This window comes from Saimiri boliviensis, chromosome 9, assembly GCF_048565385.1.
Source record: "Saimiri boliviensis isolate mSaiBol1 chromosome 9, mSaiBol1.pri, whole genome shotgun sequence".
Lineage (NCBI taxonomy): Eukaryota > Metazoa > Chordata > Mammalia > Primates > Cebidae > Saimiri > Saimiri boliviensis.
The window spans coordinates 112,548,463-112,572,954 of record NC_133457.1 but is presented as its reverse complement, the minus strand read 5'-3'; the positions used below and the strand labels follow the sequence as shown (position 1 = coordinate 112,572,954).

The 24,492-nt window shown below is 40.6% G+C and overlaps 1 protein-coding gene across 1 annotated transcript in view; it reads right to left on the bottom strand.

Moving 5' to 3' along the window:
• The window catches only part of CSE1L (chromosome segregation 1 like), a 60,470-nt gene that overhangs the window by 8,899 nt on the left and 27,079 nt on the right, over positions 1 to 24,492 (bottom strand). The window contains exons 7-17 of the mRNA XM_003932551.4: positions 23,376 to 23,483; positions 21,564 to 21,656; positions 19,435 to 19,602; positions 19,139 to 19,268; positions 15,966 to 16,031; positions 15,300 to 15,502; positions 13,823 to 13,907; positions 12,287 to 12,348; positions 4,799 to 4,935; positions 3,426 to 3,529; positions 945 to 1,042 (exon numbers count right to left, since the gene is read on the bottom strand). Coding sequence (XP_003932600.1) covers positions 945 to 1,042; positions 3,426 to 3,529; positions 4,799 to 4,935; positions 12,287 to 12,348; positions 13,823 to 13,907; positions 15,300 to 15,502; positions 15,966 to 16,031; positions 19,139 to 19,268; positions 19,435 to 19,602; positions 21,564 to 21,656; positions 23,376 to 23,483 — 1,254 coding nt within the window. The remainder of the gene's footprint in view (positions 1 to 944; positions 1,043 to 3,425; positions 3,530 to 4,798; positions 4,936 to 12,286; positions 12,349 to 13,822; positions 13,908 to 15,299; positions 15,503 to 15,965; positions 16,032 to 19,138; positions 19,269 to 19,434; positions 19,603 to 21,563; positions 21,657 to 23,375; positions 23,484 to 24,492) is intronic.

Genomic DNA, 24,492 nt, shown 5'->3' with positions numbered 1-24,492 from the left:
AGGCCCAAAGTAGTCCAAAGACCCTCGCGGTAACTCCGTTGTAGTAAGTTCACTCTGTTCTCCAAAATCCCTCCAATATTTCCAATGAATTAATCTAATTCTAGTAAGAATAGCATCTAAAAAGGAATTCTGTCAGCCTTAAGCTTATTTTCTTACTTTCTAAGACTCAGTTTTTGTTTTTTTTTTTTTTTTTGAGACGGAGTTTCACTCTTGTTACCCAGGCTGGAGTGCAATGGCACGATCTCGGCTCACCGCAACCTCCGCCTCCTGGGTTCAGGCAATTCTCCTGCCTCAGCCTCCCGAGTAGCTGGGATTACAGGCACGCACCACCATGCCCAGCCAATTTTTTGTATTTTTTAGTAGAGACAGGGTTTCACCATGTTGACCAGGATGGTCTCGATCTCTTGACCTCGTGATCCACCCGCCTCGGCCTCCCAAAGTGCTGGGATTACAGGCTTGAGCCACCGCGCCCGGCCAAGACTCAGTATTAATCAACATCAATCAAAGTGTCTGTAAAATTTTGATCAAAGAGTAAATTTTCCTTCTAAGAAATAAGAGTAAGGAAGAAAAGATAACATAAAGGACTTTAATCATCATTTCATAGAAGTCCAAATAGCCTCTTTTATATCCATTTAGTGCAAAGCCTACTTCCCCCATTTAAGATAATTTTGGATCATCTGCACTTTCTTTTTCTACAATAAACATGTTACTTTTGTAATGAGAATGAAAATGTATTAAAGCTTCTAGTATACACTTAAAGGTGACTGCAATTACATCTTCTCCAAATTAACAGCATGCCCCCACTTTCAGAAAAGTACATTAGTGGCTGGTCAGTAAGAGTTCATAGACCTCCAAGGCTTCACCTAGTGCCAAAGAGTTCTGAGGCCCAAACAGACTGAAGCAAATTAAAAAGGAACCCCACTTTCAAAAATTGGCTCTATTACCTTACTAACAGCTAATAGCTTCTGTGTAAGCTGAGTGATGAGAGTAGGGATGTAGGGGATTATGGCTTCTTGTAGGAGGGAAAAACTTCTCATGATAGCTGTAAAATATAAAAACAGCAAAAACAAATAGAGTTTAGTTAAACTTCAGAGTAAGAGACTGGGGGGGAAGTGCACTAATTCATCAACTAAAATTTTAAGATGCTTAGACAACCCCGAGACAGCTCTCAACATTTAAAAATAATCTCAATTTCCTTTCCTTTTAAATTTAGGACAGGGGTTGGCAACAAAATTTAGCTGGAAATAGTGGGTATTTATAGAAGGCTCAAGACTTTAAAAAAAGTAAGTAAACAGGCAGAGAAAGAGGAAAAAATAATGAGCTGACATGAACGGAAACAGGTGAGTCTGACAGAACTGTCTGGGTTCTCTTTCTCTTAGAAATCAGTAGCAGAGGCCAAGCTTGGTAGCTCACACCTGTAATTCCAGCACTTTGGGAGGCTGAGGCGGGCAGAACACTTTCGTTTGAGACCAACCTGGCCAACATGGTGAAACCCCGTCTCTATTAAAAATACCAAAATTAGCCGGGCGCGGTGGCTCAAGCCTGTAATCCCAGCACTTTGGGAGGCCGAGGCGGGTGGATCACGAGGTCGAGAGATCGAGACCAACCTGGTCAACATGGTGAAACCCCGTCTCTACTAAAAATACAAAAAATTAGCTGGGCATGGTGGCGCGTGCCTATAATCCCAGCTACTCAGGAGGCTGAGGCAGGAGAATTGCCTGAACCCAGGAGGCGGAGGTTGCGGTGAGCCGAGATCGCGCCATTGCACTCCAGCCTGGGTAACAAGGAGCGAAACTCCGGCTCAAAAAAAAAAAAAAAAAAAAAATTAGCTGGGTATGTGGTGCACATCTACAGTCTCAGCTACTTGGGGGGCTGAAGCATGAGAATTGCTTGAACTCAGGAGGTGGAGGTTTCAGTGAGCCAAGATCATGCCACTGCACTCCTGCGTGGATGACAGAGCGAGACTGTCTCTCAAAAAAAAAAAAAGAGAAGTCAGTAGCAGAAGATGTTTATCCCTAGCCTAAAAGAAAAATCATCTCAAGACTATAGGAAACTGAAAGAGAAAGCTGCCAATCCACCTCCCGCACAAGAGAGATTAGGAGCCTAGGAAAACTAAAAATACACGTAAAGCCACAGAGAGTCCAAATTGCAAAAATATTGCACAAAAGACCATAAATGGGTTAAAAATAGTTGGCATGGGGAGAAAAATACATTTGTCAGCTAAAAATGCATGATAGCTCTTTTTCCACAAATAACATTTCCAAAATAAATGTTTACAAAGCAGAGCCCGAAATACATGCCAGGCATAAGGGACAGAAAGCAATCTGCTCTTGCCTCCTGAACTTTGCACATAATGTTTCCTCCTCTACTGGAGCCAAAGACTCTTTCAGCCTTCAACAAACTGCTACCTATCCCTCACAGCTCAGCTTAGACATCACTTCCTAGCGAAAATCTTTCCCTGACCTGGGTTAAAAGGGTTAGAGAATAAATTGGTGCTGCTCCACTAGGCTGGCGCAGAATTATTTCATTCACTCATACAACTGTACAGAGAAGACATTACATACTGTGTATTCTTACCCTAAAAACACAACAATAAAGACCACAGACCAGTTAGCTGCTCTCATGGAAATAGACATTAAACAACAGTAATTACATGTCACTATTGGGGGAAGGACAGTGTTGGAAATATACACACACATCCACTCTAGGATTTCTGATTGAGACTAGAAAGATCAGTTTTTCTGAAAAGTGTTTCCTACAACCCAATGTGCTAGGTTTTTGGGATGCAACAGTGAAAAACACTGAGACTGTCTCTAAAGTCAGAGCTGGCACCAGGACACCCAACTAATATTGCGCCTGGTGGATGGATACAGTTACCTGTGTCTTTGGCAGTACGTAAGAAGCCACAGTTTGTGTAGAGTCTACCACAGGCACCCACGTTTCACCCCTGCCTAGGTGAGCATGCAGTTAATAAATGTTGCATGATCTCTTCTTTGCCTTAGAGAAATTCAATTTAGGGAAGGAAAAAAGGGCTTTGCTATATTTTCTGTTATGAGAGGTCCCATATCAAATTAAGATTACTGTTGGCCAGGAGCAGTGGCCTGTAATCCCAGTTACTCCGGAGGCTGAAGCAGGGGAATTGCTTGAACCTGGGAAAGAGAGGTTGCAGTGAGCCGAGATCAAGCTACTGCACTCTAGCCTGGGCAACAGAGCAAGGCTGTCAATAAATAAATAAGTAAGGAAGGAAGGAAGGAAGTAAGATTACTGTTAATAGAAACAAGATTTTCATTTTGAAATATCTAAACTTAATACCTGGTAAACTATCTGGTTCATAGACTGTATAACATAAAGAATAACCCAGAGTGCTCACCCTTATGATCTGAGATTAGATACCTGTAGTCTGCACACCAGGAAAAACAGCCTACCTTTCATAATATATTCATTTTCTGAAGAGCCAGGAAGTGTGAGAGCTTTGAAAAGGTTTGTTAGCAGAATCTCAACAAACGGTGCGATTTCTGCAGCTGTAAAGCTATAGATGAAAAAACAGCTTTCAGTCACTACCAACTCTTGAGCTTCTTACTATGGATTACCCATGGCAACCACTATGTCACCTTTCTCAGCATAAAACTGAGCCATCTCCCACCACTGACAATTAATAGACAGTTATTTATTATTATTTTTATTTTAAAAAAGACGAGGTTTCATCATGTTGGTCAGGCTGCTCTTGAACTCCCGACCTCAGGTGATCCGCCCGCCTTGGCCTCCAAAATGCTTGGATTACAGGCGTGAGCCACCACACCCGGCCTCACAGACAGTTTAGGAAAATAATTTTTTTACATGTGCTCATTAAGCTCCTAAGAAGGCACACTGAGAACCAAACACAGCTGAATCAAAAAGCCACCTAAACTCAACAGCAACTAAAGTTGCGACAGTTGTCCCCAGTTCATATCTATTATTACCATTGAGAACAGAACTCAGAATCTCAGGGGTCTCAGTCATTTATTTTTCTTGGAGGTACAGCAGGATTCAGAACTGTTTTCTGCATAAATTCTGGGCCTGAAGATAGGTACTGGCCTTGACTCACCTCAAACCATGTCCTTTCTACCCTTAATTGGCCACTGAGGGTATCTGTACTTCAAGTTCTTGATGAAGGAAAAAAGCTAGAATTGTATTCCATCTCTTACCCAAAGCTCAGTTTCAAGAAATAACACTGCTGAACAGTGGCCTGAAAGACATGCAGACCATCCAGTCCTCTACATTCCATCCTTGATTCAGGCCAGAAGAGCTATTTTCTTGGTCCCTAGTAAATTGCTTTCATTCAGTTAGGTCATATCTCAGAAATAATTGACATTACACGAACAGCCACATGAAAATAACTGTTACATGATGTGACTACCACTACTGCACAGTATGCACTGCGTGAGTTTAATCTCATGGACACCGAAAATTTCAACTCCCCAAGTTTCCCTCTTTGCCTTGGCTGCTAAGACTCCAAATAAAATGTGGAGTTTCTTTAACTACTATACAAGATCCTTTGACACACATTTCTGTTTATTAACTTTATCCCAGTTATTTTCCTTGGCTCCAGTTTATTTAATTGTATTGTCATAATGCAACTATTTTGGTAAGCAGCCTCAAATCCTCTTAGAATAAGACAGTATAAATGAATACAGTATAAATGAATAAAAAGCAGCATGTGTATTCCTACTAGTGAAATTATAAAAACATTCAGAGATATCTTTGACCAGAACAGTACAGCTCCCACCACAGGCTAAAAACTTTAGAATAAAATACTCACAGAGTGGTATTGTTGGGTCCTCGCATAGTAAAGAGCCGTTCAAGAGCATGAGCTGCGTAAGTATGAACGACAATACTTTCAGCTTGAAGATGATTAATCAAGAGAGGAATCGAGACTAAAAGATGCTCTTTTGGCACCTAAAAAACACAACAATATACATGGTCTAAATGCAATGATTTCATATTTGAGTAAAAGACAAATGGAAGAGAAGGGCTTGTTGATTTAAACAGTTTGCTGTTTTTAAGCTCTGCTGTGATAGGAGACGATGCTGCCCAGAAATCAAAACTTTTATTTGCACATAATGGTTCAATTTCCACTTTTTCAATTCTCCTTCTCAGAGACAAAACTATGAGGAGGGTAACATTTTGCAGATAAATCAACATACCATAAAATAATATCATGGAGAAGCAGACTAAGATTTCACCAAACTTAAGAATCATCACGGGCCGGGCGCGGTGGCTCAAGCCTGTAATCCCAGCACTTTGGGAGGCCGAGGCGGGTGGATCACAAGGTCAAGATATCGAGACCATCCTGGTCAACGTGGTGAAACCCCGTCTCTACTAAAAATACAAAAAAATTAGCTGGGCATGGTGGCGCGTGCCTGTAATCCCAGCTACTCAGGAGGCTGAGGCAGGAGAATTGCCTGAACCCAGGAGGCGGAGGTTGCGGTGAGCCGAGATCGTGCCATTGCACTCCAGCCTGGGTAACAAGAGTGAAATTCCGTCTCAAAAAAAAAAAAAAAGAATCATCACTAGTGGATAATTCTTAAAAAAGTCATTTAACAGTTTTGTGTCTCATTTTCTGTTCTCTCCCCACCCACAAAAGAAGAATTTTTGCAGAAAAATAAACATGCAGTGAAAGTATATATATATAAAAAAAAAGCACTTACATGGGTGTAAAAGACACTGAATTCGTTACAGTAATTACCTATAGAGGGAAAGGGACTGACTAGGCAGGGAGAACCTGGAGTGCCTCCACTGTACATGTTTGGATAAGTAATATGGCTGGAGCTCTTAAGATTTGTAAGGATTCAGTATTAATCATATTGTTTTATTCTTGCTTGCATGTTTAAAATATTTTGCAAGATGGCACCACTGTTACTAGGCAAAAAACATCAAAGGAATAAGATGACTGAACATTTTGATTTTTTTCTCACTACAATTAAAGTGACACAAGATGTTAAGGGTTAGAATAACAGCCAGGCGGGCAGATCATGAGGTCAGGAGTTCAAGACCAACCTGACGAACATGGTACAACCTCGTGTCTACTGAAAATGTAAAATTTAGCCGTGCACCTGTAGTCCCAGCTACTCAGGAGGCTGAAGCAGGAGAATAGCTTGAACCCTGGAGGTGAAAGTTGCAGTGAGCCAAGACTGAGCCACTGCACTCCAGCCTGGATGACAGAGCAAGACTCTATCTCAAAAAAAGAAAAAAAAAGAAAAACTGCATGTTCTCTAAAAATTAAGACCAATAATGAGATAGAAAAATGAGCAAAAGAATATGAATTCACAGTTCACAGAAAAGAAATGAAAATGGACCCTTCAAATGGAAAGATGCTTAATTGTACTCAAAAGGAATGTAAACTGACTACACTCCAGACTGGGTGACAAAGCGAGACCCTGTTTGAAAAACTAAAGAAATGGGTTGGGTGTGGTGGCTCATGCCTGTAATCCCAACACTCTGAGAGGCCAAGGAGGGTGGATCACCTGAGGTCAGGGGTTTGAGACAAGCCTGGCCAAGACAGCGAAACATTGTCTCTTCTAAAAATATAAAAATTAGCCGGGCATGGTAGCAGCCATCTGTAATCCTGGCTACTCAGGAGGCTGAGGCAGGAGAATCACTCAAACTTGGGATGTGGAGGCTGCAGTGAGCTGAGATCAAGCCATTGCACTCCAGCTTGGGCAACAGAATTGAATAAATAATAATTAAGTAAATGAAAAGAAATGCAGTATGACACAACTCCTATAGAGAGGAATATGGAAACATATAGCAAAACGATATATGCATTTACCCTCTAATCTATTAATAGCAACTTTACTTCTGGGAATATATCCCAAAGTAACAATGGCAAAAACACTAAGCAACACATACATCTGAAGGAATTATTATTTAAAGCAATGAAAGAGGCCAAATATGGCAGCTCATGCCTGCAATCCCAACACTTTGGGAGCCTGAGGAATACTTCAGGCCAGGGGTTTGAGACAAGCCTGGGCAACATAAGGAGACCCCATCTCTACCAAAAAAAAAAAAAATTAGCTACATGTGGTAGCGGGTGTGTGTTCCCAGCTACTAGGGAGGCAGAGGTGACAGAAACACTTGAACCAGGGAGGGTAAGGTATGATTGTGCACCACTGCATTCCACCCTGGGCAACAAAGCACGACTCTATTGTCTAAGGAAAAAAATAAAAATAGTGTAAGATAGAAAATACTCAAAATATCTAACTATAAGGGGACTGGATGACTAAACACAGGAAGAGGCATAAAATAAAATACTGTACCATTATAAAAAAAAATGAGCACAATCTGTACATGCTATTATAGGAAGATATCTAAGATTTATTAAGTGAAAAAAGCAAGGTGCAATAAATGCAGACATATAGTCCAATGGAACAGAAAAGAGAACCCAAATATAAACCCTCGCATATGTAGTCAAATGATTACTGACACGGATGCCAAGACCACTCGGGGAAAGAAGTCTTTTCAACAAATGGTGTTGGAAAAACTGCATATATTCATGCAAAATAAGAGAGCTGGACCCTTAGCTAATACTACGAACAAAAATTAAATCAAAATGGATTAAAGACCTAAAGGGAAGACATAAAATTATAAAACTCTTTAAAAAAACCATAGAGCAGGCCAGGCAAGGTGGCTCATGCCTGTAATCTCAGCACTTTGGGAGGCCAAGGCAGGTGGATCATGAGGTAAGAAGTTCAAGACCAGCCTGGCCAACTGGTGAAACCCCATCTCTACTAAAAATACAAAATTTAGCCGGTACGGTGGCAGGCGCCTGTAATCCCAGCTACTCGGGAGGCTGAGGCAGAATTGCTTGAACCCGGGCTGCAGAGGTTGCAGTGAGCCAGAATCGCACTGCACTCCAGCCTGGGTGATAGAGTAAGACTGTCTCAAAAAACAAAACAAACCAAAAATACAAAAAACAAAACACAGGGCAAAAGCTTTGTGACACTGGATTTGGTAACATTCTTGGATAGGCTATCAGGGGCATAGGCAAAGGAAAAAAAATGCACAAATTAGAATTCATAAAAATTTTAAACTTCTGTGTATCAAAATATAAGTAAAAAAGCAAGCTATGGAATAGAATGTATGCAACTCATTTCTGGTAAGGGATTAACATCCAAAACATATAAAGAACTTCTGAAACTCAAAACACCATCAAATTCAAAAACAGGCAAAACTCGAATCTCCAAAGAAGATATGTAAATGGCCAATAAGCACATGAAATTACACCCAGCATCACAACAAAAACCAAGAAAAACAACAAAAACCCACCCACAAGTAATTAAAAACATATTAGCTGGGTGCAATGGTACACACATATAGTAAGAGATACTCGGGAAGCTGAGATGAGAGGATCACTTAAGTCCAGGAATTTGAGACTACAGTGAGCCATGATCGTACCATCGTACTACCTGAATAACAGAGCAAGAGACTCAGTCTCTCAAAAAAAAAAAAATAATAATAATAATAATGATAATGCTTAAGATGGTATACTTTATGCTATGCGTATTTCACAATTTCTAAAAGCTGGGGCAAAAAAGAGCAAGGTATAAAACTGTGTACTACATTTTTCTTTGTAAAAATAAGAGAAAATATACATGCATAGTAGGATAGGCATTAGGCTGTATTTACAAAAATAAGTAATAAAAACATAAACCAAACTCAATGAAAAATTGTTACCTTTAGGGGGAGGAAGAAAATAGAAAGGGAGGTAAATGGATGAAAGCCAGGTCCTTCTGAATGTACCTCGATTTTTTTTTTTTTTTTTTTTTTGAGACGGAGTTTCGCTCTTGTTACCCAGGCTGGAGTGCAATGGCGCGATCTCGGCTCACCGCAACCTCCGCTCCTGGGTTCAGGCAATTCTCCTGCCTCAGCCTCCTGAGTAGCTGGGATTACAGGCACGCACCACCATGCCCAGCTAATGTTTTGTATTTTTAGTAGAGACGGGGTTTCACCATGTTGACCAGGATGGTCTCGATCTCTCGACCTCGTGATCCACCCGCCTTGGCCTCCCAAAGTGCTGGGATTACAGGCTTGAGCCACCGCGCCTGGCCTGTACCTCGATTTTTTATTGTTTGACATTGGCCTAAAACAATCCCTTTTTATGCTCTCAGGAAACAATAAAACAAAAAATCTATACACAAATGAAGTTGTTTATCAAGGTAGTCATAAAAAATGCACAGACAGTATTTTCAAGTTAAAATTGTAAGCACAGTCTTTTTTTCACTACATATTTATAACATCCTAAGGATATAGAGACTAAAAAGCAATCAAACTGCATACAGCTATCTTTAGTAAGGTTATTTGCACTGTTCTTTTGAAACTACTTGCATCTTAGGATAAGGCAAATAAGTAACAATAGATACAATTATAACATCAAAAAAGTTAAATAAAATCCTTATTATATTAAGTCTAAATTGGGAACCATTTCCTTCTAAATCTATCATTTCTTGATTCTTCGCTCTGTGAAAAAGCCTAGAACAAATTATAACACATTAGGAATATCTCTAGAACCCAGTTCGTCTTTTTTATGTTATTTTATTTTATTTTTAATTTGAGACAGAGTCTTGCTCTGTTGCCCAGGCAAGTGCAGTGGTGCAGTTTCGGCTTGCTGTAACCTCTGCCTCCTGTGTTCAAGTGATTCTCCTGCCTCAGCCTCCCAAGTAGCTGGGATTACAGGTGTCTATCACGATGCCTGGTTAATCTTTTGTATTTTTAGTAGAGATGGGGTTTCACCATGTTGGCCAGGCTGGTCTCGAACCCCTGACTTTAGGTGATCCGCCCACCTCAGCCTCCAAAGTGCTAGGATCACAGGCACCACTGTGGCCTGCTCCAGACAGTTGTTAAATAACATTTCATACTCCTGAGAGGTTGCCAATTGGGTCTAACTCAAGAAATCAATCTGGAACATCTTGTCAGGTATGAAAAAAAAAGAACTATCAAAGGCTACTGAGTATATGTCAAGAGGACATAGAAAACCACAAAAAGGGGGCTCCTGTGGTCAAAGATGAACAACTAGAGCTTCAAACACCCTCATTTGTCATCTCTGCAGTTTGCTAACACTAATATTACTCTAAAATTTGATAGAGGTGGTAAAAAGCAGAAACATTTATCCTGCTTTTCCTGTATAAACAGAGTGGTGGTAGTTATACAACATAATGAATTTATGAAAACTACAGAAGCATACACTTTAAAATGTTGAATTCTGGGCCAGGCATGGTGGCACATGCCTTAATCCTAGTACTTTAGGAGGCCAAGGCAGCAGGATCACTTGAGTCCAGGAATTCAAGACTAGCCCAGGTAACACAATGAGATCCCAGCTCTACAAAAAACACAAAAAATTAGCCAGGCGGTGTGGCACACACCTATAGTCTTGGCTATTCAGGCAGGCTGAGGCAAGAGGGCTGCTTGAGCCTAGGAGTTCAAGGCTGCAGTGAGCTATGATCGTACTAGTGCACTCTAAGCCTGGGTGACAGTGAGACCTTGTCTCAAAAATAAATGAACAAAAAATCAAAAATAAATGAATAAATAAAATGGCAAAATTTGTATTATGTAAAGCATATCTCAGTTTTAAAAATGCTATTTTAAAAATGTTGACAATGTGACATTTGTCTTTATTTGAATCCTCTGATCACTCTTAACATCATTAAAAATGGACAACCGGATATTGCGTATATTCTGATAAAATGAAACAGAAAGTATACCTACGATGCTTTCTTGTATCACCCCGAACAAAGAATCTAATCAAGCCCCTGGATTTACCACTATAGAAATACAGGGACTAGTGGGACAAGATAAACTATAGGAGGCCCTCAAGTAACACGTTTGAGCTGTGCTGTTGTTTTCAGTCTCGCTCTATTGCCCAGGCTGGAGTGCAATAGCACAATATTGGCTCACTACAACCTCCAACTCCCGAGTTCAAGTGATTGTCATGCCTTAGCCTCTCCAGTAGCTGGAATTACAGGTGTGCGCTATCATACCCGGCTAATTTTTGTATTTTTAGTAGAGATGGGGTTTTGTCATGTTGGCCAAGCTGGTCTCATTCCTGACCTCAAGTGATCTGCCTACCTTGGCCTCTTAAAGTGTTGGAATTGTAGGTGTGAGTCACCATGTCTGGCTGGATTAGCTTTAGACCAAATGTAAATAGGTAAAACAGTATTCCTGGGATGCAAAATCTATATGTGGAAGGCTGGCTTTTCATATATGAGGATTCCACAGGGCCAAATGTGGGACTTAAGTATGCATAAATTTTGGGTTATTCAGGGGTCCTGGAACCAATACCCCTTGAATAACTGAGGGATGACAGTACACCATTAGGATGCAATCAGCCAAAAGTAAAATATAAGAAACTCTCTAAGATAAATGAGTGTTTACTCCAACAACAAGCCTAAGAAAGGGGAGAGGCCAGGCGCAGTGACTCATGCCTGTAACCCCAGCACTTTGGGAGGCCAAGGCGGAAGGTCAGGAGTTTGAGACGAGCCTGGTCAACAGGGGGAAACCCATCTCTACCAAAAATACAAAAAAGTAGCCAGGCGTGGTGGCAGTTGCCTGTATTTCCAGCTACTAGAGAGGCTGAGGCAGGAGAATAGCTTGAATCCGGGAGGTGGAGGTTACAGTGAGCAGAGATTGCACCACTGCACTCCAGCCTGGATGACAGAGTGAGACTCCAGCTCAAACAAACAGAAACAAAAAAGGCAGACTTTGGGGAAAAAAGCCAGACTTTGGGAGGCTGAGGTGGCCAGATTACCTGAGGTCAGGAGTTCGAGACCAGCCTCAGCGATACAGCGAAACCCCATCTCTAACAAAAATACAAAAATTAGCCGGGCATGGTAGCACGCACTTGTAATCCTAGCTACTCGGGAGGCTGAAGCAGGAGAATCACTTGAACCCAGAAGGTAGAGGTTGCAGTGAGCCAAGATGGCACCATCTCACTGCAACCTCTACCTTCTGGGCTCAAAAAAAAAGGGTGGGGGGAAGAGGAGAGGAGAGAAAACCTCTCTGTTGTAAATTAAGAGACTTAAGACACAATAAACTGTAAGCAATGTGTGAACATTATATGGATCCCAATTTTATCAATATTACTGTAAAAAGACATCTAAGGAAAATTAAGCATGGTCTAAAATCCTAAGATATAAAAAAACTGTTGTTGATTTTGTTAGATGTGGATATAAAATGACTGTACTGTAGATGAGAACGTGGTACATAATAACATCTTAAGAGATTAAGGGGCATGTAACAATAAAAAGCTACTTACCTGATTTCTAAAAATCATAATATATTTGATACCATCAGCTTTAAGGACAGGAAATTCATTCACTATTAAAAGAACAGAAAGCCATAGTTACTTAAGTGGTAAGGATCATTACACTTCCAAATTAGTGACACCATCAGAGTTATAAAAAATCAAGTATTGCCGGGCGCGGTGGCTCAGTCCTGTAATCCCAGCACTTTGGGAGGCCGAGGCTGGTGGATCACAAGGTCAAGAGATTGAGACCATCCTGGTCAACAAGGTGAAACCCGGTCTCTACTAAAAATACACAAAATTGGCTGGGCATGGTGGTGCATGCCTGTAATCCCAGCTACTCAGGAGGCTGAGACAGGAGAATTGCCTGAAACCAGGAGGCGGGGGTTGCACTGAGCCGAGATTGCACCATTGCACTCCACCCTGGGTAACAAGAGCGAAACTCCGTCTCAGAAAAAAAAAATAAATAAATAAAATAAAATAAAAATCAAATATCAAATAATTAAAGCACAGTTAATTATATAATAATCTACTATTACAAAAAAAATCTATTTACCCATTAATTTTAGTAGGATTATAAATAATTTTATTTTCCCTATGCCTGTTTCATGACAAAGGAACACATATTATATAACTGAATAAAAATGAGTTGGACCACACATTGGTGAGCATGTCTGCCTACATTCCCAGAAGTGAAGCTATTCTGACATGTCTCTCTAGCTAGAACTTGCTTTACATTATTCCAGTGGTCAGGAAATAAATTAATGAAAAGAACATATCACTGATCACATGGGAGCTCATTACAATATTCTCTTCACCTCTGGGTGGATATAAATTTCCCACATAATTTTTTTTTTTTAAAAAGGAATATATCTAAATCTAGATCAAGACATTCATAAATACCAGAAACTATCCTTATTATTTATCAATTTTCTAGTACTATGAAATGTACTCCAATTTTTAAGAATTCATTTTTCAAACAAAAAAGAAGCCAATGTATAATTCTTATTATTTATATACCAGGTAGCAAAGCTGAGTTTTACTTATTCCTATTTTCCTCCTGAACAAACAATATTTTCTTTATCAATAATTACTTTCACATGAAAAAGATCTGGAAAAACCATTTGAGATTTTATTCAATAAAAGAAATAATGGGCAGGGCACAATGGCTCACATCTGTAATACCAGCACTTTGGGAGGCTAACACTGGTAGATCACCTGAGGTCAAGAGTTTGAGATCAGCCTGGCCAACACAGGGAAACCTCACCTCTACCAAAAATAGAAAAACTAGCTGGGTGTGGTGGTACATGCTTATAGTCCCAGCTGCTCATGAGGCAGGAGAACTGCTTAAACCTGGGAGGCAGGGGTTATAGTGAGCTGAGATCATGCCATTGCACTCCAGCCTGGGTAACAGTGAGACACCGTCACAAAAGGGGAAAAAAAAAAAAAAAAAAAAAAAGAAGTAACTGCAACAACGATAGGAAGCTGTTTTTTGAATTGCAGGTATAGTGTGGTAAGCTGTAAAAAAGCAAAAACCTCACAACTCACCATTAGCTGATTTTAAATCAGGGAGAATGTGATTCACAAAGAACTCAGTTAGGTTTACAAGTTCATTTGCTTGTGTAATTCCATGCTGAAAAGCAAATTTTAACAATGGTAAAATAACAAAATACCTGTACATATCTACCACATTAGAAATTTAGGCAATTTTAGAAAACCACATTAAAAATGGAGATGAACACTTCAAAACACAAACTGCTTATATATAAAATAAGACCGTACTGGCTGGGTACAGGAGCTCATGCCTGTCATCTTGACACTTGGGAGCCTGAGGCGGGTGGATCACTTGAAGTCAGGAGTTCAATACTCGCCTGGCCAACATGGCAAAACCCCATCTCTACCAAAAATACAAAAAATTAGCCAGGTGTGGTTGCACGTGCCTGTAATTCCAGCTACTCAGGAGGTTGAGGCATGAGAATTACTTGAACCCAAGAGGTGGATGTTACAGTGAGCTGAGATCTTGCCATTGCATCCCAGCCGGGACAACAGAGCAAGATAACGTCTTCAAGAAAAAGACAAACACTTCAAAACACAAACTGCTTATCTGTAAGACTATACTGTCCGGTAATGGTAGCTCACACCTGTATCCCAGCACTCTGAGAGGCTAAGATGTGAAGATCACATTACGTCAGGAGTTTGAGACCAGCCTGGCCAATATGGTGAAACCCTGTCTTCTATTAAACATACAAAAATCAGCCATGTGTGGTGGGGCACATCTGTAATCCCAGTTACTTGGGAGGCTGAGGCAGGAGAATCACTTGACCTGGGCGGTGGAGGTTGCAGTGAGTTTAGATCATGCCATTGCACTCCAGCCTGGGTGACCAAGTGAGACTTTGTCTCAAAAATAATAAAAATAAAAAATAAGACTATACTAACATACAATAAAGAAACTTTCCTAAATTAAAGAATAGCTTTTAAGTTTAGTATATTTTATACAGCAGGTCTCAGCTAAGGTAACAAATATGGCATCTATTAATTTTCTGGTCTATAAGAAACGAGTGCTCAATACAGCAACATAAAGTCATCTTCAGAGATTATATAAATTTTAACCTGAATTAATAGGTTATCTGGCAGGGTAGGCTCTATTATTGGAGACATGTTACTTCTTTTTGATCTGTGTGGGTGTTACCTAATGTCCGTTTAAGAAACAAAACCGGCCGGGCGCGGTGGCTCAAGCCTGTAATCCCAGCACTGTGGGAGGCCGAGGCGGGTGGATCACAAGGTCGAGAGATCAAGACCATCCTGGTCAACATGGTGAAACCCCGTCTCTACTAAAAATACAAAAAATTAGCTGGGCATAGTGGCACGTGCCTGTAATCCCGGCTACTCAGGAGGCTGAGGCAGGAGAATTGCTTGAACTCAGGTTGCGGTGAGCCGAGATTGCACAACTGCACTCCAGCCTGGGTAACAAGAGCGAAACTCCGTCTCAAAAAAAAAGAAACAAAACCACATTAAAAATACTTACCTTCTGTGTTTGGGCTTTTGACGCCAAAGATGTCACTAGGTAAATGGCTGCATCTTTGTGTTTCCAGTTGACAGACGGATTTTTTGCATATTCCTGCAGCATGGAATTAACATAACCAGAGAAGATTCCTGTCACGGGTCCCTCAAAAAATTTGCATAATCCTCGTACCAGATCACAAGCAGCCCTGCGTCTAGTATCAATATCTAAAAAATGAAAAGAAAATATATTATGGGAGAAAAAAAACCACCAACAAACTGATCCAGTTTATAAGAAAACAAATTTCTTGGAATAATTTGGCTATGATTGTAAAAACAAAAACAAAAACAAAAACCAAACTGCCACCTGATAGCTATCAGTAACATAAAATAAATAAATAAATAAATAAACCCTCCCAAGAAATACAAAATAAAGATGAAATTAAAGAGGTCATAGAATAACAGAATTTTGATAAATAATACTAACTATAAAAGAATAGACAAATTTTTAATGCTTTCATGCAGGTAATATAAGAGCTTTTTACACGAATTAAAGAACAACAGTTCTCAATGAAAGCCAGCTGAAAAGATACCCTTATTCTCACTCCCACTTCTCCCACTTACTAGAAAAAGAACCACCTTAAAACTGGTTTGCTAAGAGACTAGTAGCTAAAAAAACCAAGATACAAACCAGATCCTTCCAAATCTCTCCTTATGTATTCTTCAGAGTTATCCTCAAATGCTTCTTCATCAGCAGCTACAAAGAGAGTTGATATTTCAGTAACACCAAAAGACATCACTGTACTTTACAGCTGAGAACGCAGAAGAGTATGTAGAACTGCTTTGTTCTACAGTAAAGAATTCTTTCTCATCAGATGACTACTTCATAAACTCTTAATCATTATCTAGAGCAGCAAATGCTACCCTGAAAGGTGAGGCATTAGGTAATTCACACAGCTGTGAGACAGGCTCACTTGTTCTAATGGAACAATTTCCCCAGAATTGGATTACACCTGCAAGTATCAAAAATGTTAGGGATCAATATCAGAATGCTAACTTCTTTTTTCCTGAGACGGAGTCTAGCTCTGTCGCCCAGGCTGGAGTGCAGTGGCGCTAACTTGGCTCACTGCAACCTCTGCCTCCCGGGTTCAAGCAATTCTCCCGCTTCAGCCTTCCAAGCAGCTGGGATTACAGGTGCCCAATACCACGCCCAGCTAATTTTTTGTGTTTTTAGTAGAGAGGGGTTTCACCATGTTGGCCAGGCTGGTCTCAAACTCCTGACCTCATGATCCGCCCACCTCACCCTCCCAAAGTGCTGGTATTACAAGTGTTAGCCACCATACTCAACCAGAATGCTAACTTTTAATTTCATCAAATAAGAACATTAAAAAACCAACAACCTAATTTTAATCACCGCTATTTCATTAAAGTCATTTCAAGAACAAATAAGTAGAGTGGACAATGTGAGAAGAGCCAGCCAGCATGGTGGCTCATGTGTGTAACCTAGCAATTTGGGAGGTTGAAATGGGAGGACTGCTTGAGGCCAGGAATTTGACATCAGCTTGAGAAAATCTCATTTCTATTTTTATCAAATAAATTTTTTAAAAAATCAGTCTATCAGGCCGGGCGTGGTGGCTCAAGCCTGTAATCCCAGCACTTTGGGAGGCCGAGGCGGGTGGATCATGAGGTCAAGAGATCGAGACCATCCTGGTCAACATGGTGAAACCCCGTCTCTACTAAAGATACAAAAAATTAGCTGGGCATGGTGGCGCGTGCCTGTAATCCCAGCTACTCAGGAGGCTGAGGCAGGAGAATTGCCTGAACCCAGGAGGCGGAGGTTGCGGTGAGCCGAGATCGTGCCATTGCACTCCAGCCTGGGTAACAAGAGTGAAACTCCGTCTCAAAAAAAAAAAAAAAAAAAAATCAGTCTATATACCTATCATACCTATCTCAGGTGTCCCCAAACTTTTTACACAGGGGGCCAGTTCACTGTCCCTCAGACCGTTGGAGGGCCACCACATACTGTGCTCCTCTCACTGACCACCAATGAAAGAGGTGCCCCTTCCTGAAGTGTGGCGGGGGGCCGGATAAATGGCCTCAGGGGGCGTAGTCTGGGGAGGCCTGATCTATCTACACACACACACACACACACACACACACACACACACACATACATTTTGGAGACGGGTCCCTGGGGGGCGTAGTTTGGGGACGCCAGATCTATCTACACACACCACACACACACATTTTGGAGACAGGGTCTCACTGTCACCCAGGCTGGAGTGCAGCTGTGTGATCATGGCTCACTGCAGCCTCCACCTCCTGGGCTCTGGCAAAACTCCCACCTCTGCCACCTGAGTACCTGGGACCACAGGCACATGTCGCCATGCCCAACTAATTTATTTCTTGTAGAGATAAGGTTTCACCACTTTACCCAGGCTGGTCTTGAACTCCTGACCTCAAGTGATCCTCCCACCTCAGCCTCCCAAAGTGCTGGGATTAATGTATGAGTCACCACATCCAGCCAGATTTATCCTTTAAACATACTTTTATGAAAACACAAAAAGAAATAAAGTCTCACACTATATTGTCCTTAGTTTCCTTATTTTGTTCCAGACGTAATTTTAGAACCACTGATCTAATAACTATTTTGATATAAAACACAATCCTGGCCAGGCATGGTGGCTCATGCCTGCAATCCCAACACTTTGGGAGGATGAGGCAGGAGGACTGTTTGAAGCCAGGAGTTCAAGATCATCCTGTGTAACACAGGGAGACCACCATCTCTTCAAAAAATAAAAAATTAGCTGGGCATGGTGGTGTGCTCCTGTAGTCCCAGCTACTCAGGAGGCTGGGAGTGGCAAGATGTCTTGAGCCTGGGAGGTTGAGGCTGCAGTGAGCTGTTAATTGTTGCCACTGCACTCCAGCCTGAGTGACAGAGTAAGACCCTGGCCCCAAAACAAAAAACACAATCACTTCCACCTTTACTACTTGTTCTTCACAATTTTAAGAACAAGGACATGTATTTGTAGGCTGTCAGCACTATAGTTTAACCTTAAACACAGTGGGCTTCAACCCTGTATTTATTAAGTTATCATTTCTATCCTCAAGTTGATTGTTTAAAAATAACTATTTCTGGTCAGTCTGAGGTGGCCCAGACCTGCAATTCCAGCACTTCAACAAATTAAGTGGGCTTTAACCCTGTATTCGTAAGTTATCATTTCTATTCTCAAGTTGATTGTTTAAAGACAGCTATTTCTGGGTGGGGTGGCTTAGACCTGCAATCCCAGCACTTTTGGAGGCTAAAGTGCGTGGACCGCTAGAGCTCAGGAGTTCTGAGGCTAGCCTGAAGAACATGGTGAAACCGTCTCTACCAAAAATACAAGAAATTAGCCAGGCATGGTGGTGTGTGCCTGTGGTCCCAGCTACTCAGGAGGCTGAGGCAGAAGGATCACTTGAACCTGGGAAGCCAAGGTTGCAGTGAGCCAAGATTGTACCACTGCACTCTAACCCGGGTGACAGAGTGACACCCCTGTCTCAAATAAATAATTAATTAATAAGCCAGCTGAAAATTCAGTTAAATAATAAAACAAAATCTAATTATTTCTCTAAAATGAGATCCCAAGTACTTTATCTTCTTAGTGTAAAGGGATTTTTTTAAAGTCTCATTTAATATTTCCATGAGAAAACCCTCACAGGGAATAACAAAACTCATTACAGATACTACATTTTCTGTCTTGGTTTGGAAACTAGGATATAAATGATATACAAGTTTTATTCAGTAATAAATGAATTAGACTGAATATGTTACAAAAAGCAACCAAAGACTTAGTATTTATACTAACATACTTTTGCCATAATTACCTCTAAATTCCATGTTAGGCACAATAACCTTTTCACAGATACTCGTCAGCGTGTTCTGGTCCTCAAACAGATTCTTATAATGAGGTCTCTCACAAACTGAAGCCAGAAATTGAATTGCATTACTTACCAACTGGAACAAAACACAAAAACAAGAGTATTTTTAAAAGTGAAACTGTAGCACTGAAATCTCCTCTGATGTGATGAGTTAAAAAAAAAAAGCAAAACTGAATGGTTTATTTCTTTGGGGAGACAGGGAGAGAATGTCTTTTAATGATTTGTCTCCAACATCATCTTACCAAATCATATTTAACCTCTTGACCCGTTGTAACTAATAAATTCCAGATGGCTGTAACAAAACGAGGCAGGTACCGCTGGAATTCTTCATCATACTTTTGTGCATAGAGTGCAGCATTATCACAAATCTGGGATTTTAAGAGCTCCAATAAGCCGGCTTCCTCTTCATCCTCACATAAAAGAAAACAAAAACTCCAACATACAACTCTAATGCTAACATAAACCAGTGAAGTAACTAAAATTCCTCAACTAGACTCTTTATAATTTAAATACAAATGAAATTAGTTATTGTAAACTACAGCTACACCACCATCAATCTTTTCACAGAGTCTTTTAAGTAAGTTGCTGAATAACAAAATATTTCCATATTAGATTCAAACTAGTATATTATGACTGAGGCAGGAAGATGGCTTGAGCTCAGGAGTTTAAGACTAGCCTGGGCTAGCAAGCCCCCAAAATAAAAAAAATTAGCTGTGCATGGTGGCGCACAGCTGTAGTCCCAGCTACTTGGGAGGCTGAGGTGGGAGGACCACCTGTGCCCAGGGAGGTTGAAGCTGCAAGTAAGCCATGATCATGCCACTGCACTCCAGCCTTGGTAACAGAGTGAGACAGGGGAAGACATCAGAGTCAGGCCAAAATCCAAAACCAAAACCAGAACTCCCTCACACCGATTACTCAAGGCATAAATAGTAAAAGATGTAAGACAACACAAGATAGGACATGGTTACCTGGGCAAAAAGGTCCTTATAAGACTTTTATCCAAAAAATTTCTGTGAGACTTCTGTGGGAAGAAAAGTTTTGTTTTCTGAAGGAGAGGCTTTTTTTCCCCCCTCATTGGACTGAAATAATTATTTTGAGGGCTACATCTTTTAAAGTTCCCATTAACATAGTAAGACAGAATCTGTTACACAACTATACTAATGATTCCCTTTCTGTACTCTACTTTTTTTTTTTTTTTTTTGAGACGGAGTTTCGTTCTTGTTACCCAGGCTGGAGTGCAATGCCGCGATCTTGGCTCACCGCAACCTCCGCCTCCTGGGTTCAGGCAATTCTCCTGCCTCAGCCTCCTGAGTAGCTGGGATTACAGGCACGTGCCACCATGCCCAGCTAATTTTTTGTATTTTTAGTAGAGACGGGGTTTCACCATGTTGACCAGGATGGTCTCAATCTCTTGACCTTGTGATCCCCCCGCCTCGGCCTCCCAAAGTGCTGGGATTACAGGCTTGAGCCACAGCGTCCGGCCCTCTAGTCTATCTTCTCTTAAAACCTGATTTGAATCACCAATTCTAATTTTTAGTTTATGTGGTATGGAAGTATTCTTAATTTTTTGTCTTTTGTCTCGTCGGAAAGAGTGTGATATATTAATAAATAAGTAGCGCAGAGTAAGTGTTTTATGTTTAAAAGTACATAGTATAAAACCGGTATCAGAAACCTTTACAAATTACAGTCTTTTACCATTTTCCTTCTCGAGCTGTGATTTTTTTTTTTTTTTTTTTTTTTTTTGAGACAAGGTCTCCACCTGTCTCCCAGGATGAAGTATAGTGGCACGGTCACAGCTCATTGCAGCCTCGCCCTCCTGGGCTCAACGGATCCTCACAACTCAGCCTCCTGAGTAGCTGGGATCATAAGCATGAGCCAACACATCTGGCTATTTTTATTTTTTTGTAGCGATGGAGTCTCGTTACATTGCCCTGGCTGGTCTTAAACTCCTGGGCTCAAGTGATCCTCCCACCTTGGCATCGCAAAGTGCTGGGATTACAGATGTGAACCACCATGCCCAGCCAGATATTTTTTAAAAAGAGGCTACCATTATAGAGTCTCATGTTTTCTTAGTATCTTCAATGAAAAATAATTTTATTTCATAAAATATCAACGACATGAATACTTTAAAGCCTTACTTTCAATAACGTAATGAAATAGCCTTATCTGTATACCATGGCTTAAGCCAGGCCCATAAGAGTAATTCTGTATACTGCACATAGCAAACATGTAACATCAAACAGAATCAAGTATTATTAGAGTACTGAAATTTTGTCTTTTAACAATGCAAGAGTAAACAGGTTTCCTTACTGTAGCTAAATAACCCTTAATGAAAGAAAAAGACCACTCAGGCAACATTTTAAATACTTACATCAGTTTGTAAAAGCTTATTATCCAATGTTAAGAGAGTATGAAAATTATTCATCCAAGTTTCCATATTATCTTCAAAAAATTCAGGGAGATCCTAAAGAATAAACACTGACTTGAAACTTTTGATTAAAATGTGTAAGAACACTACTTTTCTAAGCTTCCTCGACACACAAAACATTTTATACATAGGCTTCACAGCCTGAGGATTACCTATTCTGACAAGAATTCTCTGTTCCAGTTACATCTGGCAGCTGCATAATGCATTCTGACTTCTGCCTCTGTTTGTATGCCGCAAATGATACCACCAGCTCTAGTTCCTATCCTAACCTAAATTTTCCTTCAAGGTTCAGCTAAGACCATATAAAATTTTCCTTACAAAGCCCAACCTGAATGCATACGAATACATACACATACCCTTTATCTTCTGAACTATGTTTATTGTTAAGATGACCATGAAGGTAGACTAACTAATTGTCTTATAGTTACTATTTCTTGTGGCATAGTACCACCTTCTTAATGAGCAAACAAGTCCCCTGAGGACAGATTATGCCTCTTTCCTTCGTCTTCCTGGTTATACCGGACAAGTTTTCAACAGCTTCATTAAATCTGACTTCTCAGAATTTAAAAAAGAAGGTTTAGGCCAGGCACAGTGGCTCAAGCCTGTAATCCCAGCATTTTGGGAGGCCGAGGCGGGTGGATCACGAGATCAAAATATCGAGACCATCCTGGTCAACATGGTGAAACCCCGTCTCTACTAAAAACACGAAAAATTAGCTGGGCATGGTGGCACGTGCCTGTAGTCCCAGCTACTTGGGAGGCTGAGGCAGGAGAATTGCCTGAACCCAGGAGGCGGAGGTTGCGGTGAGCTGAGATCGCGCCATTGCACTCCAGCTGGGTAACAAGAGCGAAACTCCGTCTCCAAAAAAAAAAAAAAAAAAAAAAAAAAGAGGGTTTAAGCAAAAACAGTAGTACTCGTTCATTTAGGCAAGAACTTCTCAAACTGCTATCTAGGTCAACACTGATGTGGGACATGTCCTTCTGGGCTATTCATCTCTTATTCTAGTGAAAACGCTATTTCCTTTTGGGGAATGCTCTCCCTGCCTCCATGACTGTATTCATGCTGTGAAGATAAGCCCAGGTACTGGCCACAAAAAATAAAAAGGCGAAGTTCTCCTTGCATCTCAGTATAGCAACAATCTGTACCAATTAACACCCCTTTCTTGGTCCTGAATCTTGAATTAATGACTCAGAACAGAAAGAATGATTGGAGCCTACTATCTCAGTAGCAACAGGGTAACTAGGCATTCCCTGCGATAACCTTGTGGCTGTTTCCTCTGAAATGCCACTGGTTCTTACCCCTTCCAAAGTCTGGTACTTCAAGTCTTTTGTCTCCCTCATACGGCTTACAATAAGGTCCTTTTGTATAAGCTAGACAGCAACCCCTAACCAAACATGATTCCCCAAATGTTAGTACCCATATAAATGAACAAAAGAGGAAGGCCTTGGAAATCTAGCTTCTTAGTGCCGTCAGTAAAATGGTGTACAGGGTGACTCTCCAAAGAGTGAGTTAGGAGGTAGGGTTTTGCTAACCTACTAGATATAAGAGAATACCGCTTTCTTCCATGAAACATCCCATTAGCATCTGTAGGAACTACTGTAAAACAGAATACTGTAGAGAAATAGGGGGAGTCAGAAAAAACTTTTTCTTTCAGAAAAATCAATGCTGGCAAAGAAGTCTTTATCAAATAGAAAGAAGACTCTCTATTTATTATCAAAGAGTAGGAATCAAAAGCTAGAAACCAAAGGAACTTACCTGAAAGTTTAAACTATAGAACAATTTTGAGATCAGGATCAGTGAAGAAAACAGAATCCTCAGGGCAGAGGCATCATTTGCATGGGTACTACAGAGTTCAATAGTGGCCTTGGAAAGGAATTTAGCAACATGGTTTTAGTGCATTGTAAACCTAGCTTGCTGATCTTAGTGAAACAGCCTTGCACTAAACTGAGACTATCTGGATTTCTTCTCTGAAATTTGGCTTTTGAATAGTAGGATGCAGTCACTTAAGGAATTCTAAAAAATAGGTATATACTTTTCAATTGTTCATAATGGTAGTAGAAAGTCCAATGTTAATATTCTGAACTGTATCTTCCCAATCTGTGCATATATAAAAATATATTACACAAAACTATCTTTATATGCTCTTATTAAACAATTCCTTTGCCACTTGGTATTTAGGTTGCTTCCAATACTTTATTATTCTAAATGCAATTAACAGGTTTTACTGGTCGGGCGCAGCGGCGCATGCCTGTAATCTCAGTACTTTAGGAGGCCAAGGCAGGCAGATCACCTGAGGTCAGGAGTTTGTGACCAGTCTGGGCAACATGGTGAGAACCTGCCTCTACTAAAAATACAAAAATTAGCAGGGTGTGGTGGTACGTGTCTATAATCCTAGCTACTTTGGAGGCTGAGGCAGGAAGATCACTGCCAAGAGGCAGAGTTTGCAGTGAGCTGAGATTGCACCACTTGCCCTCCAGCCTGGGCGACAGAGCAAGACTCTGTCTCAAAAAAAACAAACAACAACCCAAACAGAATCAGGTTTTACATTATGCATACCTTCAATTCTTACAGTCTGAAATTCTAGACATGTATTACCAAGGCAACACAGTATGCAGCTTTGGAGGCCAAACAGGCCAGTATACAACACAAGCTGTTACTCATAAGAAGCAACACTTTAAGAAAGCAAGTCTTTTTACTCTGAGCCCCAACTTCCTTAACACAATGTGGGACAAATGCTTACCTCCAAAAGAGAGTATGAAAATTAAACGAAAAATACACAGAAAAGGTCCTAGTATGCTGTACACACCTACCATGCAAAAGACACTCAACAAACATCATTTCCTATTTTTTTTTTTTTTTTTTGAGACGGAGT